The 19,644-nt window shown below is 44.4% G+C and overlaps 1 protein-coding gene across 1 annotated transcript in view; it reads left to right on the forward strand.

Annotated features, from left to right (window-relative positions):
• The window catches only part of LOC138569273 (cathelicidin-related peptide Oh-Cath-like), a 94,323-nt gene that overhangs the window by 30,911 nt on the left and 43,768 nt on the right, over window positions 1-19,644 (forward strand). The window contains exon 2 of the mRNA XM_069647110.1: window positions 3,238-3,342. Within this exon, the coding sequence (XP_069503211.1) occupies window positions 3,238-3,342 (105 nt within the window). The remainder of the gene's footprint in view (window positions 1-3,237; window positions 3,343-19,644) is intronic.

The following is a 19,644-nucleotide window of genomic DNA, read 5'->3' on the forward strand; positions in this document are numbered from 1 at the left end:
GGGCCAACAGAGTTCCTGGTGTATTATTTGATATGATATATGATATGATATGATATGGTATTTGTAACGCGCCTATACACATGTGTTTCAAGGCGCGACGAGGCAGGGAGGGGGGGACAAGGGGAGACAGACAACGATCTTACTAGGCCAGGTGTCATTCAGATCGCGCAAGTGCAGGGGTGGGGGAGGGGGAAAAGTGCAAGGGGAAGGGGAGGGGGGGAAGTGCAGTACAAGGTAAGTGGCGTAACGTAATAAATAAATAAATAGGGCCAGCTGGTGGCAAGTGTGAGGTAAGTGCAGAACAAGTGCTGGGGGAGGGTGGGGGCTGTAGGGATACAGAGACAGTCCCGCAGTGCAAAGGGGTTCCAGGGCATCAGTGCAAGTGGAGAGTGGCAGGGCCCAGGGCCGAGGCCGTTTAGAGTGGTCCAGTTACATCTGACATCTAATGACCATGCAACTAACCTTGAAATAGAAACAGGGATCACAGAGGATGATTTGCTTGATCAATTCAGTACATTATTCCACCCAGCGGCGGTTAACTTACCCAAACAACTTGTTGCCAACTCAGTGATATTAATAACAGAAACAGAAGTAACTCTTGACCTTAGTTCTCAAAATAATGCTAAGGCCCCAGACCCTGATAACATCCTCATTGATATTATTAGAGAAGAACAGCAGGTTTGGGTTCCTTTTTTAACATGGTTTTTTAACACCTTACAAACAATTAATCATGTTCCCTCCAGTTGGCAGAATTCTGTAACAGTCCTGGTTTTTAAGAAAGGTGACTACAACTACCCCAGCAATCACAGGCCAATAAACCTAATTGATAGCCTTTCTAAGATACATGGGAAAATCTTCCATAATAAGCTAGAAATTGGCCTTCTAGCAAAAGTAGTATCACTGAGTTGCAAGCAGGTTTCAGACAGGGTAAGGGAATTGTGGACTAGACCTTTCGTCTCCATTTAATCCTGAACAAATATGTTTCTCTGAAGAAATTGCCACTGTTTGAAATTTTTGGCAATCTTCAAACAGCGCTTGACTTTGTGGATCGTAATATAATATGGGACGTTTTAATCAAGCTCAAAACTCCCCTTGCGGTCCTATACCTTATTAAGAGATTACACGAGAATAATAGTGCAACCATCAGATCTGGCCAGGACGGAACAAGAACTCAGGATTGTCCGGTGTGTGTCCAGCGGTGTGCACCAAAGCTATGTCCTGGCCCGTGCTCTTTCTGCTGTGCATCGACGTTCTGGCTCACAGAATATCGGCCGCAGAAGTGGATGCCCCACAGATTGCAGGCCACAAACTTGGCATATTGTTATATGCGGACAATGATGTTTTGATTTGGAAAACTACAGGCCGACTGCAAAAGCAACTAGACATTCTTTTAAATTTCTGTCGAGACAGAAAGCTGCCAGTCAAGCGTCAATGGACCGTGACAATGGTCTGCCACCACTCACGCAAAACCAATGCAAATATCGAAATTGAGGGGGAACTGTTAAAAGAAGTACGTTCTTTTTACTACTTAAGAATCAGATTCCAACAAAACACCAAATTGGCCTTCCAGTGCACTAAAAGCAAACTGGTCTTAAAAAAGCACACCAGAGTTCTTTGCATGCTAACCCGCCAACAAGTCAGCTATCTACCATTAACAGTTTTAGAAGCTTACAAAAGCACAAGCATTACCTGCCGTCCTTTATGGGAGCGAAAAATGGGGGACCAAAAAGCTGAGGAACTTATCCACAGCATATAACAAATTCTTCAAACACGCTTGGCCTACCACAAAGCACCACGATAATACCACTTTTTATGGAAGCAGGACTTCGACCTATACAATGTGGAGCTATTTCAAACCACTTCTTTACTGGCTGCGGCTGCAGGAATAAGAAGATTTGGCTCTGTATAACGACATGCTATAGGATGTGATCGATTCTCCCAGAGGTAAAGAACGCCCAAGCAAGCACATTAAAACCATTTCAAGCAACGTTGTCCTATCTATTGTGAATTAATTCATAACATCTGAGGTAACTAGGGAAGTGAAGAGTAGGCTGGATACATGATGTTTAATTCAACACATTTATTTAGATTTCCTGGATATATTTTGAACCAAGACAATTTAGACCCAGAGAGATATTGGAGCAATATATACCGAAACTTTAACAGAGTACTTTATACAAAGTTCAGATTGACTCGTGTGCACTAAACACATCACCTAAAGGCAAAGATGGCTGCTACCAATATTTCATAAATATCAAGCAAGCTTGCTTGTGATGCTTTCGACATTTGCAAATGCACAAGTGCACCGAAGATGTTTTTGCAGTGTCAAGTTTCATTACTAAAAGCCTGGCGCTGGTGCTGGGTGATTAAGCCATATATATGCTCTTTTAACCATTGCTACAGATCAGTATTTGCCAATTGATTCAATTGCACTTTACAAATATGTCCAGAACGACAGCATTTTATGTTTTGGCATTCATCCCCCATTCCAGGGGCTGTATCGGGTGATAACGGCCCGGCAGGCCAAGTTATTGGCCCAAACTAATCAAGGGCATATATTGAGGCTTCAGGCCGTTATCCCCCGTTCCAGCCCCTGGAACGGGTGATGAATGTCACATTAGCTCCCCGGGTTACCAATGTTTTCCTTCCTACAAAGGGACGCGCGTGACGTCCTGCTGTAGGAAGGAGAATCCTTTTCCAAGATGGCTGCCATGGAAAGGGAAGGCGGAGCTCCATAAGGAGCCCCGCCTTCCCTTTCCATGATGGCCTGCGGGATGTGAAGGCAAAGAGCGGATGCAGTGGTGGCAGGAGTAAAAGAGGTGGGGCTGAACAAAAAAACAAAAATGGGACCAAGGGTGGGGGGGAGATGGGGAGATGGCGGCGGGGGCAACCGGCCGTCAGGCGGCTTGAAACGCGAGCTTGTACTGGCATTTCAAGCCTGCGTTCCTAGCCACCTGATTGGCTAGCCTCCCCTGCCCAGGGTGCTAAAGTATTTAACTGTGTTTTTTTTTTACAGTTGAAACTTTTAAGATGTACAATGCCAAATTGTTATTTATTGTTTGATGTGCATTTTTTATACCTGAAATAAAGTTTGGTGAATGAATGAATTCTTAACTGATTGCATTGGACATTCATGGATCTTGAAGCTGGGCCTGAAATGCCTAAGCTGATCGGTCTACACTGGTGCTGCAACCAGTAATTTGAAAGTATCTGATCATGTATTCAATCTTATGACAGGAGAATCCAGCCGGTGCTCAGCATTTGAAGTTCACGGTTAAAGAGACCACATGTCAGAAGTCAGAAGAGCAGAACATACAAAACTGTGACTTTAAGCATGGTGGGGTAAGTGCATGTTTGCAAAGAAATTGACATAGGTTGCAGCACCCAACAGTAAAACAAGCATAAGAACCAGCATCATAATCTCTCTCAAAACACATAGCCAAGTGTTCTCGCGTCACTGCTGCCACATACGGCATGACAATTATGAAACAACTGCCAAAATGTGAGAGTCTCTCGCCTGAGAACAAACAAGGCCAAACCACCTGTTCTATGTGTTGGGTCCCTGGTCTACACACACGCTTTAGCTCAATGTCTGCATTGGTCTATAGGTTGTTCCATATGGAGATAAGTGCCATCTCCATCCCTCTCATGGGTCTGAAGCCCACTTGTGCCTGGTCCAATAGTTGGTGTTTGTTTACGTGTTTCTGCGTGTTTCCATGTTTGTTCGTACACATAGGTCTCTAATAGTTTTGCTGGATAGGGAATGTTTGAGATCGGTCTGTAGTTTGAGAGGTCTTCCAAATTGTCCGTTGTATCCTTGAGGAGTGTTTTGATGTAGGCATATTTGAATGCTTGCCATACTCTCTCTGTGGAGAGTGATAGGTTGAAGAGGTTTAGGTAGCATTCTGATGGTGTATCTTGTTTAAGGATTGATTTATAGATGTCTGGTGGGCAGGGGTCTATTGGGGAGCATGCCTTGTTGCTTTTTGTCACTAAGCTGAGGAGTTTTGCTCTTGACATTTGGGCGCAACTGTCCAGATCTGTGGACCCGGTATAAGTAGGGGATGGTGCACGGTCTGGTTGATTGTTCTACTTCGATGTATGTCAGTGATTTTATTATTAAGTTGGTCTGCAAGCTCATCACATTATTTTTGTGATGGCAACGGTGAGTTGTTTCATCCTGGGCGAGGGGTTCTCATCTCATTTACAATGTTGAATAATTCTTTCTGACTATTGGTGGCTTTTGTGATCCGGTCATCATAGTATTTCTTTTTAGCTTTAAGGGCTTCCTTTTTGTATGCTCGAATTTGTTTTTGATAAGTAATTCTTTTGGCTTGTTCGTAGTTTTGGCTCCATTCTTGCTCTAGTTTCCGGTTTGTTTTTTCATTGTATTGAGGTGGGGCGTGAACCATCTTGCCACTGCTTTCTTTCGCGATGGGGTGAGGTTTTTTTCTGGGCCGATGCTTTCAATTGTTTCCACGATCCATTTCTGTATTAGGTCTGCTTTATTGTCTAAGTCAGTTGCGTCTAAGGTTGCGATCGATGGCTTTGAGGATTCTAGTTGTTCTTCTAAGTTACTGCGGAGGAAGGAGGTGATGTCTGGAATAAGGAAAGGGTGTTGAAGCTGAAGTGATTAAGTTTTGTTTAAAAGGCATTGTAAACATGTTTATACTTCAACCAAAATGTTATTTAGGCAATGTTTACATTTAATGCATTTGAAATTAAATGTTATATTAGGTGCTTACTTTATAGTCTTTGTGTGTTGTTTTCGTGAGTTATTTTCGGATTTCGGTTTCAGTTCTGCTTTGAGATCTTTGCCAATTTGGTTTGGTTTATGTGCTTCTTTCCGTCACTTAAGTATAATATTAAAGTTTGAAAGAGAAAAGGGTGTGTTGTATAGTAATCCTATTGTGTGGCTGTTTGTACACATATTAGCATGGAAAGCAGACTACAGAATATACAGTTTGCAGCAGTCCATAGAGGAATGTTATTGGTTGAAGTAAGGAATGCAAAGGAGGAAGAATAGGAATTTTAGAGAGGAGAGTTATTACCTGGAGCTGGTGGAGGATGGATGGATGGACTGCAGCAGCTACCATGTATCAATAAAGGAGACATCTAATTACTGGAGCTCTCTGCCACTTTCGTATATCTCCAGTGGATTCAGGGGATATGCCAAGCTGGTTCTATTGAGATGGCAGAGCCTGCAGCTGATTCAAATGAAGCAGAGATGTCTGTAGCTGTTTCAGGCTTAGGGTGCTCTAGAGCAAATTCATATGAGCTGTTGGTGTCTCCAGCACATTGAGCTGATTTAGCATTGAGCTAGTTCTATTGAGCTGACAGTGCTTGTAGCTGATTCAGCTGCATTAGAGTTGTCTGTAGCTGTTTCAGATCAGGTGTAGGGTACTCTAGAGCTACTATGTATGAGCTGGAGGTGTCTCCAGCTCATTGAGCTGGTTTAGCGTTGAGCTGGTTGTGTTGAGGTGGCATTGCTTGTAGCTTATTCATCAGAAGTACAGTTGCCTGTAGCTGCTTCAGATCAGGTGTAGGGTACTCTAGAGCTACTATGTATGAGTTTGTGGTGTCTCCAGCAGATTAAGTTGATGTAGTGTTGACCTTGTTGTATTGAGGTGGCATTGCTTGTAGCTGATTCAGCTGAAGTACAGTTGTCTGTAGCTGTTTCAGATCAGGCGCAGGGTGCTCTAGAGCTACTATGTATGAGATGTTGATGTCTCCAGCACATTGAGATGATTTAGGGTTGAGCTGGTTCTATTGAGGTGGCAGTGCTTGTAGCTGATTCAGCTTATGTAGAAGTGTTTCTACCTGTTTGAGCCCAGGTGTAGGGAGGGGACTCTAACGCTACATCTGATGAAGAACTGGTGTCTCCTGCACATTCAGCAACATTGTTTTAAGTTGGTTTTCTTGAGGTAGCAGTGCCTGTACCTGATTTAGTTGAAGCAGAAGGTTTGTAGGTGGCAGTCTCCACTGTCATTATCCATCTGTCATTTTCACTAATGTAGATGAGGAAAATTACCCGCTTCCCACCTGTTCTACATGCGGGTTTCCTACACCCAGTGATATTTCCCCATGAACCTTTATCCCTCCAATTTATGTGTATTTTCACTGCCAAATTTGCTAATATTAACAAACTGCGTTGTCTGTAATATGTACCTGAAAGCACAATTGATTCATATCTCAGCATGCTTGTAGATGCGTCAGCTCAAGTGCAAGGGATCCTAGAATTGCTCTCAATGAAGTTGAGCCTCCTCCAGCGGGTTTAACGTAGATATTTGGTTTTGCTGAGATACATTTTTACTCAACTTCTAGATCACTAAGGTTGAAGTATTGTCATTTGATTGAGGTGATATACACCTTTTGACTGACTATTGCATTTTAAGAGCTTCTTGAGTTAGATTTGGCCAACATGCAAAATTCCACGGCTTTTAGGTTTGTTGTGTAGTTTAGTTTAATTTCTTTACTTGTACCGCGCACCGAACCCTCTGGTGACGGGGTGCCAAAAACTTGAGTGATTGTTACAGATTATTTACAACTAAAACAACAATAAGTGCAAGTCGACCATAGTTACATGGGGGTCGAACGTTAAGAGATTCAGTTACAATACCAGGCTGCTAGTATTAGTGTAGTGCTAGTGTAGGTTTCAACTGCCGTCACAGGTGAGGTAGAACTTTCTCTAGGAGTTTGCGTGCGATATATTTGCATATGCAAGGTTGAATCAAATAGGACCAAGACATTTTGAATTGCTTTCCTCATCTACACGACAAAACTGCTAAATTCTTCAAATAGCCTGAGGTTCAGAACTTGAAGGAATCTTATTGCTTAATATGTGTCTAAATATCTGTGGCCAATTATACCTAGAAGAATCCAAAACAAAGCCCATCTGCCCAGCAGATGTGCCCCATCTCCTCACCCCTCTCCCTTTGTATTTGAGGAAATGGTGATGGTTTCCACGTGCTAGAGAAGTTCATGCTGTCCCTAATTACCTACCACGGGGAATGCGTTGCTCAATATCCCCTCTCACATGTGTTGCCACTCCTTTGGGAGAGGAATAGAGGAATGTGTTGCGCAGTTTGGAATTCCAACATAACTGGTTCTACATGTTTCGGATGGACCGGCGAGCTCTTTATCCTATTTACTTGGAATGGGGATTTCTTCACTTTTACGACTCTCCACTGAGACACATGATCTCAAAAGGGTACCATTCACGCTGTGTGTGCGGTGCAAGCAGGTTGCGTTTGCGCACAGATGAAACATGAATGTATAAACACACATACTCATAGTAGACAAGAGCATCCCATGTGGCTGGACATCTTGTCATGTGCTCTCGTGTATATTGCCTTCGGCAGTCGAGTTGTCCACCATTTAGTCGCACATGCATGTTGCCTGTCCATGTGCATGTAGAGGGCAGGCACTGTGAGTGAAATGAAAAGGCACAAAAATGTATTGCTGTTACTTGCAATAACTTAGTTACATGGTACAGGCATGGTAGCGATTGTTGACACATTATGAATACAACAAGACATCATACTGTTGTTACAGATATTGCATTTGGTCATATAATACAACATACATGAAAAGTATTCGTGCTGATGTGTCTGGCCTTATGTGAAGAGGGTAGTTTTCAGTGTTTTGCGGAAGGTGGTGAGGGAGCCTCACCTCGGATAGTGGGTGGTAGGGCATTCCAGTGAGTGGGCGCGAGATAAGGGAAGCTAGATCCGCCCGCTTTTACTCTTTTTACTAGTGACACGGAGAGCATGTTGGTGTACGGTGATCTAGTTGGCCTGGTAGTGGAGACGGGGTGGATCCTTTGTGAGAGGTATGCAGGAGCAGTGAGGTGAATGCACTTGTGGGTCAGTGTTAGGGCTTTGAATACGATCCTTTCCTTTATTGGGAGCCAGTGGGCTAGTTTTCTGGCCTCAGAGATGTGGCACGTAGGTACTTACTCTATGCTTACATATTCGAAACATAGGTTCAGGACCACAATCACGGCCACAAAATCACGGCCACAATCACGCCCACAAAAACGGCCTCCTTACTGATTGACCTTCCTGCTTGCTGCTCTGTTTCTTCTCTCTCTTGCAGCGCTCTGAGGCATTCGGGCATGTAGCGCCCTACTAACAAATTTAAATAAATAGATCACCATGCAGACCAAAGTATACTGCTGTACAGTGATAAATAATGATGCAGCAGATCTTATGAGGCGGACTGGCTTTCTCCTCAACAAACTCCCATCCCTTTAACTCCTTAACCCATTAAATCAAAAGCATCACCAACACTGATAAATGCATGCCATCCCTCAAGTGCCATCTCCACTTCCATGTATGGGGTCCTTAGACAATAATGTCACAGTCTTCCACCATGCCTCTGGAAACCCCTCCACTGTCACCAATATAAATAGTTTGATATATCCCTGTATACTCTCCTTCCTGGTTCACTGTTCATTCATATTGTCCCCATGTCATGCCATGCCTCTTCACTCACATCAGCTGGGTCATTGCATGTTTTACTTTGTACATGTTTCTTGTTGAAACACCATGGGCCTCATTACAAGTAGTGCGGCGCCGTTAAACGCATTCCGCACTATTACGAGGTACCCTCGCGGGACCCGCTCTGGACGTCTGGTTTATCCAGACGTCCAGAGCGGGTCCCGCGAGGGTACCAGGGAACTAACAACGGGCCCTCTTGTAATGGGCCCGTTGTTAGCTCCCTCCCCATTCCCATTGAGCCCTATGTGGGCTCCAATGGGAATGGGGAAGGGCCGGGCCCGGGTTCCCTGAAGAAGGAAATATTGGGCCCTCCATACTTGGAATGGCCCGGTATTTGCCCATTCAGGGAACCCGGACCCGATTTTGGAGGCAGCCATGCCCTTTTTAAGGGCATGGCTACCTCCAAAGTCATAATGAGGCCCCATGTCCTAAGATACAATTAAAAATACAGTGCATCCCTTCTGAAGGGGCCCCTGAGGGACCCTCGTTTGTGGAAACAAGGCACGATCACCACACACAAACTGATACGCCAGACACGAGGTTGTATTCCCAAAATCTAGGGTTTATTGCAAAGCAAATAGTCTCAGTTGGCCAATTGGTCCCACGCCCCGCGACGTGTGTCTACCAGACCTCGGGGGACACAAGAGAGAGAAATTTGTACAACAGTTACATATATACAAAACAAACATCTAGTAATTAGTAGTGTCACAACATATACCGCTCCTACTGCATTTCCTTTGAACTAGGCACGATGATTGACAATGGTGACGAGTATGACACCTTCAAATATTCATTTAGTAACAGTTTACAATTCTGTAAGCTCACAGACATAAGTCTTTATTTTAATGAACACAATGCTTCTGTTGCTACATGCAAGCTGTGCGTAGCGAGAGACACATTCCAGGCCTTGCTATCTCCTCAATTCTATTTGTGTACTGGGGGTCAACTTGCTCTTCAGGGCTCTACCGGGCTCAGAAAAGGGGGGCCGCAAAGAAGAGCATAATTCAAGTCATTTAATGTTCACTCTAGCATTTCCACTGTGCTTACCGAGACTAGCTGGCACCTGCTGTACTGATTAGAATGCCTTGCTGCTCACTCTCCAAGGATATGCAAGGGAGGGGACCGGGCATTTCTGTCTGGGTTACTGCGTTATGTTTCAACATGCCACTCGCGGCCTTGCATTGTGCACCAATGAAGCACAATAATATTTCAGCAAAGCAGTTTTACATGAGGCAAAAAGGCAACGTTAGAGAAAACAAGAAGAAAACAAAATGGCGATTTCAGTCACCTTAAAATGGCTGCTTTTGGTTTTGCTACACCTTTCTATTACTAAACACATGAGGTGTTTGGTCTTCGGCCAACAAAGTGTAGTCCCTCATGATCGAGGGGGTGTCTATTCTTTCTGGACTGACAAAACCCTCCTTTTGGCCGTATGCCAAACGCCTCATCCATACATTGCATCCTCCTCCGACCGAGTATCTGAATCAGATTCTGAATCTTGCACACTACTGGTCTCATCTTCATTATCATCAATATCAATTGACATGAATTCTTTTACTGTTCTTGATTCATCATTACCATGAGTATTTGATTTAATAGTGCTCTCTTTTTCTATCATATGCACACACTCTTCACTTATTTCAGTGCATATTACAGGTAGGCAGTGTATGCAGCAACAACATGTCATGAATATTCCTAGTACTGCTACTAGGAGGGCAAATAGTTTCCATCCCCATGAATATAATAACTCCCAGAACCAGGAGCCTATATCCCATCCCCCTTCTTGGGTATGGAGTTCAGAGTTCAAGACATGTAGCTTTCTTATCACTTAAAAAATCGTGGGAGAGGAGTCGTTTACGAATACACAGCACGCTGATCCCACGATTTTGCAAACACCGCCACGATCAACCAGGATTACATCAAGCGCCATTCTATTTTGCAGTGTCATTAACCTAATCCCTTTCTCCTCTAATGTCATGTTGTATAATATATCTGCTGTTCCATTTATTGTTTTTTCTAAGATTCTGGATAGTTGTTGTATATTATGGGAGTTTATTGCTTGGCCCAAAAATGGTATAAATGATTTTGCTACGTCCTCTAATCTTAATCCGTCTTCGTTACTCCTCCGTGGCCTAGATCTAGATAGTTTGGCTTTGTCTGTTGTTTTTAAAAGAAATACTCCTGGGAACAAAAGTCCCAAATGACAAGTAGCTCTCCAGTTTCTAGGCAACCAGGGATACGCTTTTCCCCACATATAAAATATACAGGGTCACCTACATACACTGGTTCTACTTCCCTATTAAGAATCGCTGTATTCATACATCTAGTAAATGTCCCTACTGAATAGGAGCCCTTCTTCTTTAAGCAAAAAGGAACAGAATGTGGGCTGTAGTTTACCGTTTAGGAGGAAGGCACTGCATCTTTCTTTCCTTCTGATCCCATCCGAAATATGATTTCAGATGATTTTTCTGGCACGAACAGTCTATCGTGTGGCATTGGTTTGGGCGTAGTTTTTGGCATTATCATTCGTGCTCTAGGAAATATGGAGCAACCTATAGGTCTCATAGTTATCTCCTCAAAGTCGTTCTTCTTTGTGCTATCTAATTGACCCGTTTCACTTTTATTCCATTTCCCATAGTATAATGTGCTCAGGGATGCACTGCATGCAGAATGTAATGTTAGTGGCTGCACATACCAACCTATTCCTTTGCCACCATGTTGTGGCAAATGAGCACACACCCAACAGTTATTCTTTTTCAAAATTGAATGTGTCATATTCATTATTTGCAGTAATGTGTTGTTTCCATAACCTTCTCTATGTTTTTCTTCCATTGGGGACAGAGTGTAAGTAATTACATGAACAGGGCTTTCAATGGTGGAGATGTTTCTCATGGGCAAGACAATTTCTAATGGGTGCATTTCTTAAAAATACTTTAATACCAATACTGTCATTATTGGGGCCAATATACTAATTATACACATTATTATCGTTAAGCTCAGCATACAATTTTTCCGACCATTTCCTTTCTGTGACCTTCTATGCGCTATGTTTAATTCATTATCAGCAGTGGTGCAGGAGGGGGCAAAAGCTGGTTCCGGCATTTTTCTCTCACGGTCCTTCTTCTTCTGCAGTGTTCGTCGTGAATGTCTCTCGTCGTTGCACTCGTTGGAATGTCAATAAGTTCCATAAATGTCAACAGTCTGTTCTGCCAGTTCTTAGCAGCCTGGATTGCTACACGCTGGGCAAGATCTCTGTGCGTCTGCACATTGCTCAAAGAACTCCAGAACAGTTATCAATTGCCTTTGCACCATGTGCGCCCCATTCGTTTGCACGGGTTCAGGACACATGGATTTTATGTTAGCACCGAGGAACCTCGTTTATTGGGCTGTCCGATTTGCACAACACTCACGCCGCTCTCCTCTAGGCCTCCGGTTCCTACTTCATCCGAGAATAGGAAACAGAGGCAACAAAAAGATCAACAGAAATGCAGGTTTGATCACTCCTTCTTCCTAGGCCGCAAATTGTATCACCTTGCTCCTGGTATCGTGTGATCAATGAATAGTGCGGATGCCCTTCCAGACTCCAGCTCGGAGTCTGCCTGTGGCGCAATAGCAGATGATGGTGGGCGCCACAGTGGTGATGCAGTTTTCGTTTCAGGATGCGGCGCAATGAATGAGGGTGGCCGCCAAAGTTGTACAAGTTCTACGTCTGCCAGCAGTGATGCAGATTCGGCTGAACAACGTTGGGGCACTCCTTGCCCTTCCTCTTTTACAGCAATCTTTTCAGGCTTTGTTTCAGGATCAGGCAGATTTTGTAGCAAAGAACTGGCAATCGTTTCTTTCGTTTCTGGGACCGCTGTCTCTTTCTGGTCGTCTCGATCAATCAGTTTTTCAGGCAGTGATGGGACCTTCTTGGCGTGTGTTGCATGTATCCACGCCTTCCACCCATCCACCCGAATTGCTGTCTGCGTAGTTAGGAGGATCAGATAGGGCCCACGCCATCTGGGTGCTAATGATTTCTTTTGCTCAAAATTCTTGATTAGCACCCAGTTTCCTGGCTCCAGTGCGTGTCCCGGGCCTGTTTATCCTATTGGCAATGCCTCCTGCACCTGCTGATGAATCAAATGCAATTTTTGAATTAAAAGTTTACAATAAATGCTGAGCACAGGGTATTCGAGTTCACTCAGCCTTTTTGGCTGAGCTGCACACCCAACATTCGCCGGTCTCCCCATAACAATTTTGTACGGGGAGAGCCCAGTTCTTTCCTGCACAGATGTGTGCATGCACAATAACGCTAGCGGTAATGCATCTACCCAGCTTAACTTGTTTCCTGCGCAAATCTTGCTTATCTTAGATTTCAAGATACCGTTGTGGCGTTCAATAAGACCGGCAGACATGGGGTGTCTAGAACAATGGAATCCCTTATCAATCTGGAGACCTGCACAAATCTGTAATATTACTGCACCCACAAAATGTGGACCGTTGTCTGACCATATGACACGGGGCAAACTAAAACGGGAGAAGTAATCCTTTAACATTACTTTCGCCGTGCTCATGGCAGTGCTGTCTTTCAATGGATATGCTTCCACCCATTTGCTAAATGCGCATATGACCACCAGAACATACTTCAAGTTTTGGCATCTCTCCATCTTTATGAAATCAAAATGGATTATCGCAAAAGGCATAGAGGGAGGACCAAAACTGCCTGTTGGAGTCACTGTTCCCCTCCTCACATTGTGTTGTAGACACGTGATACAATTCTGGACCAACCTCTCGGCATTTTTCTTTATGTGTGCATTCTCCCATACTGTGGCTAAATGTTGGACTATCTTTTTGGCACAAATATGAGTAGGGCTGTGGGCCATTGTGACCATTGCAGTTACATAGGAATTGGGCAGCATCCAGTTCCTACTCTTCTTATCTACCCAGCAACCCTCCAGATCTAATTCAGCAGAGCCCTCAGCCCACCCTTTTATTTCATCTGCATTGGCTTCTGCCTGCATCTCTTTGACAGAGGCAATTCCATTCTCTATCATGCAAGGCACTTCCTCCGACTGTAGTGTTAACATTTTGGTATTCAGGTCAGTGGCAGTTTGTTTTGCAATTCTGTCTGCAAATGCGTTTCCCTCTCACACTTTGCATGTTATTTTTTTATGCGCCTCGCATTTTACTATTGCCAGGTGCTTTGGACACGTAAGTGCAGACAACAATTGTACAATCAAAGGGCCATGTTGTATTCTAGCCCCATGTGATGTCAGGAACCCTCTCTCAGCCCAGAGTCGGCCAAAGTTATGAACCACGCCAAAGGCGTATTGGCTGTCAGTATAGATGTTTACACTCAGATTTTCAGCTCTGGTCAAGGCTATTATCTTCGCCGCTTGTGCAGAGTTGTAGGGGATTCTTTTACTCTCCACAATACTTTTTAACGTGGTGATAGCATGAGCAGCAGTTGATGTGCCATCCAGCAATTTAAAACAGGAGCCGTCACAAAACAACTCTCCATCTGGCTCTTTTTGTGGGGTATCTGTTAAATCAATTCTCCCCTTCGTTTCTTCCTCAGTTACCATTAAGCAATCATGGGGAGGTGATTCATTCCCATTAAGTTTTCCCATGGGTAGTGGCATTAATTCAGCAGGATTCAAAGCGCTACACCTCATAATTTGGATGTGTGGCGCAAAGAGGACAATTTCATATCTAGTCAATCTAGCAGAGGTGAGGTGTTGCATCTGCGTCCTATTGAGTAGAACGTCTATTGCATGTGGGACCATCAAAATTAAGGTGTGCCCCAATACCATCCCTTCCGTTTGTTTCACTGACACAGCAGCCACAGCAACAGCTCGCAAACATCGTGGTAGTGCGCGCGCTACAGGGTCCAGCGCAGAAGAAAAATAGCTGCATGGTCTATTTCTTCCACCTTGTTCCTGTGTCAAAACAGCCAACGCGCAGCCTTCACTCTCGTGTACAAACAATCTGAAAATGTTGTCATAATTTGGTGTGCCCAAAACTGGAGCAGAACACATCGCAGTTTTGAGCACCTCAAATGCTCTCTGACATTCTTCATTCCACTGCAAGGGCATCACCACATCACCACATCCTTCCTTGTCAACTCCACCATTGGCTTCACAATCAGAGCATAATTCACAATCCACTGCCGACAATAAGAAGCCATGCCTATTATAGCTCTGACTCCTTTCTGTGTTTTTGGAATAGGCATACCAGAAATGCTCTCTATTCTCTCTGGCGTCAGTCTTCTCCCTTCTTTCGAAAGTAGGTAACCCAAGTAAGTCACCTCCTTTCGAGAATATTGGAACTTCTTTAAACTCGCTTTGTGGCCATGTGCTGCCAAGTGTGTTAATAGTAAAACAGTACTCTCTTTAAAAATCTCTTCTGTATCTGCAGCGATTAACAAATCATCTATATATTGTAACAATACACAACTTGCTGGTAACTCTAGCATGTCTAGTTGTTCCTTTAATGCTCTGCTGTAAATACTCAGACTTTCTGTGTAGCCTTCTGGAATGCGCGTGAATGTAAACGATCGTCCTCCTAACGTGAAGGTGAACAGATATCTGCTTTCCATGTGCACTGGAATGCTAAAAAATGCATTCTTCAAATCAATAACACTAAAATACTCAGCGGAGGCAGGGATCATGGTCAAAATTGTGGTAACATCTGGGACTAGACACCGGTTCCAACCCCTGTCTTGGGCTGTCCTATTGGGGAAACAACACATCATCCGATGTGTAATCGCTGCTGTTATTATAGTACGCATTCGCATGAGTATCGAAAATGTTCCCGCCCCTTCCTCTATTCCCATTTTGTATGTTCTGCTGGCTCTGATTCTGATGAGAGGCTTGATTCTGATTTTGGGCACCATTCCCTTGACTATTTTGGTGCTGCTGCATGTTACTTCTGTTATGCCCATTTGCTCCTGGATGCCCCCTATGCTGTCTTCTCTGGCCGTACCCATTTCTATTTTGCAAGTATGGACATTGCGCTTGCCAGTGACCTTCCTCTCTGCAATACGTGCATTGATTCAGTCCCAGGGGCCCTCCATGCATGTTCAAATTACCTCTGCCCTGGGTGTTTCCTCTACCTCTATTGTGTCCCGCTACCTGCTGGAGTAGCACCCTTGTCTTTAAATGTGTTCTATCCTTGGCCTCTTTCTCTTTCTCTGCGTTCACTCTGTTCTCATAATATTGAGCCATATGTATTACTTCACTCAACGTTTTTGCTTTCCATGCACTTTCCGATGTCATTATTAAGTTTTGAATGGGAAGTATTAACCCTCTCACGTCTTTATCTACAAATAGCCTTTTTCCCGCTTCTATACTTACATCCTGTCCACTGAAATCTGTAAATACTTCCTCGAATCTATTAAAATAATCCGTGGCTAGTTCATCCTTGCCCTGAACACATGCAGTCAATTTGTCCCATTGAATTCTTTTCTCTGTAACAATTTCTTTCAATTTCTGTATTATTCGCGCTGGTAATGCCACCATAGTTGGCCCTGCTTTCCCTCCCACCTCTTTATTCCTATCCTCTAGTACTAAATCCGCCAGTGTGGCGCCATAGGCCGTTGCATCATCCACTTTTCATATTTGCTTGCATATGTCTGCTGGCAGTATTACTGGGAATATTAAATCTATGTCACCCATAGTGAGTACGGATGACTGCAAACAGGACTCTATTTCTTTATAGAATCCTGCAGGATTCTTTCTTATATCGGGAATCATCTGTTTTATGTTGTTCACTTCCTGTCTGGAAAAGGGAACATGTACATATTGGGTGATATAATGGACTGGCGTTACCTGCGCCGCTACGGTGCCTGTTGCAGGAATCTCTACTTTTGGCACAAAGGTAGGTGGGACTTCTCTCATGGGAAATACCGCACTCACTGTTCCTACCCCCTCTCTCATCTGTAGTAATATTCCCAAGTCGAGTGATAAGGCTGTATCTCCTGTTCCGCGTTCAAATGCCCTCTTATATACTGCTATTATTTCAGGGAGGCTGGCTTTCTTCTCATTGATATCTTTGTCTATCAGATGTTCAGCCATTATCTGGAGTGCTTTTCTTTTCATGGGCAAGGTGTATTCATTAAATATCTGGTGTATCTCCATTGTGGGAATACTAGGATCTGAAATCCATTTCAACGCCTCTCATATACGCACTTTTAGTCGGTCGCCTGTCTGTCTTGTCGACGACAAATATCGCCACTGTACATAGGACTCTACCGCTTCAGTTCTATCTCTCCTAATATCTCTACTCCTATACCCAGGTGTGGCAAACATTTCAGCATATTCATTGTCAAGTTCATTCTTGAGTTCAAAGAGTCGGTCTACATGTTCCCTCATCTCTTCATCCCTCCCTCTACAATGTGTCAATGCATTCAAATCCAACAGTCGTTGCGGAGGCAGCTTCCCAATTAACTGTTTCCATCTCGCCACTAAATATTCCCCCATGCATTCCAACACTACCTGTCTTTCGTTGCTCCTCCTGAAGTCGAATATTGAAGCCATCGCTGACGTTTCATCATTCCCATCTATATACATTTCGGCCTGTTCTTGCAACTCTCGTTTCCTCTCCTTGCTAATCGCACTACGAATTACTCTCGTACATCCCCTTTGTTCAGCCCCTTCTTCTTTTTCAACAAGTTCAAGTTCAATCACGGAAAGGGCAAATGGGACAGAACCGATCTCTTGAGAGGGAGGTGCAGATGGGACAGCAGGACCGGGTGACAGGTGACTGTTGCGGCGTTGACTGGCTAATGGGAGGCACTGTTTGTGCAGTGTGTGGCTGGGCTGGGATTTGGTCAATTGGGAGGGGCTGAGCAACAGGAGGGGGCTGAGCAGTTGCTACTGACGTAATTGTTTTAGTCTCTCTTCTTGGACCTTGCTTTGTGTCTGTCAATATTTTATCCATTAATTCGTCTGATGAATGCAACTCCCGTTGTGGGTATATCTTTTCTATGCTCAATTGCTTGCGTCTATTTGACTTTCTCAAACTATCATTCCACTCCTCTTCTTCCTTTTCCTTCACTCTCTCTGCTTTCGACTCATGCCTGCGTGCATGTTTCTCTCTACTTTTCCAGCGAACCATTGCTTCCCTTCTCCAGTCCCTAAGGATATCAAATGCTGCAGGGCGTGCTTTCTTTTTCATCAACACCTTCTCCAAATTATATATTCTCGTCATTTCAAAACTTCCATGATTCGGCAATTGAAGATCTTCCTGCTTTCTGGTTTGCTTATGCCAAATCTCACAAAACATTATCGCTCCCACACCATACTTCACATACATCTCATACGCCGGCGACTCCTCGGGTGGCGCGACCTGGCCAGTTTCCAAAGATTGTCCGCCGCAGCGGAAAAATCCTGCTAGGCTGGACAATACCCCAGGCGTGTTTTAACCTTACCCTTGGCTAATCAAACTTACACTGGCTGTTTGATTTCGCAAAATCAACTCTCAACCAATATCAGGATCACTTTTGAATCGGGGCACGACTCCCCTGATCAATCAAGTTGTCTTTCAAGACACAATTCGTCCGTATACTGACGCAACCAATGACGTTGTGTTTGCGTATCTTGGCTCACTCTGCCTTGTTTCGGGACCCTCGCCCCCTTGTTCTCTGGCTGGGCACGTTGATCAGGGATCAGTTGTGTGCAGATATGCAAAGGAATCTCTCATCGCTTTCGCAGGGACGCCCCGAACACCTCTTGATCCCGGCACGATCGTCCCGTCCTCGCCGTTCTCTCCGCCTTCCTTATTTTACAACGTACACGATGGAACAAGTGGGGGAGGGTCCCTATTTGGGCGCCATCTTGAAGGGGCCCCTGAGGGACCCTCGTTTGTAGAAACAAGGTACAATCACCACACACTAACTGATACACCAGACACGAGGTTGTATTCCCAAAATCTAGGGATTATTGCAAAGCAAATAGTCTCAGTTGGCCAACTGGTCCCACGCCCCGCGACATGTGTCTACCAGACCTCGGGGGACGCAAGAGAGAGAAATTCGTACAACAGTTACATGAATACAAAACAAGCATCTAGTAATCAGTAGTGTCACAATTTATACTGGCCCTACTGCATTTCCTTTGAACTAGGCACGATGATTGACAATGGTAACGAGTATGACACCTTCAAACATTCATTTAGTAACAGTTTGCAATTCTGTAAGCTCACAGACATAAGTCTTTGTTTTAAAGAACACAATGCTTCTGTTTCTACAAGCAAGCTGTGCGTAGGGAGAGACACCTTCCAGTCCTTGCTATCTCCCTGTTTCTATTTGTGTACTGGGGGTCAACTTGCTCTTCAAGGCTTTACCGGGCTCAGAAAAGGGGGGGCCGCAAAGAAGACCATAATTCAAGTCATTTAATGTTCGCTATATCAGTTCCACTGTGCTTACCAAGACTAGCTGGCACCTGCTGTACTGATTAGAATGCTTGCTGCTCACTCTCCAAGGATATGCGAGGGAAGTGACCGGGCATTTCTGTGTGGGTTACTGCGTTATGTTTCAACATGCCACTCGCGGCCTTGCATTGTGCACCAGTGAAGCAGAATAATATTTCAGCAAAGCAGTTTTACATGAGGCAAAAAGGCAATGTTAGAAGAAAACAAAATGGCGATTTCAGTCATCTTAAAATGGCCGCACCATGGTTAAGCTTTTGCTTTTGCTACACCTATCTATTACTAAACACATGAGGCGGTTGGTCTTCGGCCAACAAAGTGTAGTGCCTCACGATTGAGGGGGTGTCTATTCTTTCTGGACTGACACTTCTATTAAAGGACAAACATCTTTTAGACTGTGGGAGGTGAAATTATTTTTGCCTCCACCTATTGGGTGGAGATAAACTGTGCAGTTTTATTGGGTCAGCTTTGCTGCATAATCATGAGGTAATTTGCTCGGAGTGGGGGCTTTACCACACAGTACAGCCTCTGCTCCGAACCTCCTTAGAGCGGGAGGCTGTCATCTTCCCTCCCCAGGTTTGGCAGTTAAGGGTGCTTCCCTGTGCCCCCATGTCCTATCACCCACCCACACACCCCTTTTCCACACAACAAGGCACCCCCCACTTACTTTTGCGTCCATGTCAGTTGGCTGCGCCGGGAACAGTAGTGTTCCGGGCACAGCTCCGATGTCAGCAAG

This window comes from Ambystoma mexicanum, chromosome 2q, assembly GCF_040938575.1.
Source record: "Ambystoma mexicanum isolate Mex_15411 chromosome 2q, UKY_AmexF1_1, whole genome shotgun sequence".
NCBI classification, from domain to species: domain Eukaryota; kingdom Metazoa; phylum Chordata; class Amphibia; order Caudata; family Ambystomatidae; genus Ambystoma; species Ambystoma mexicanum.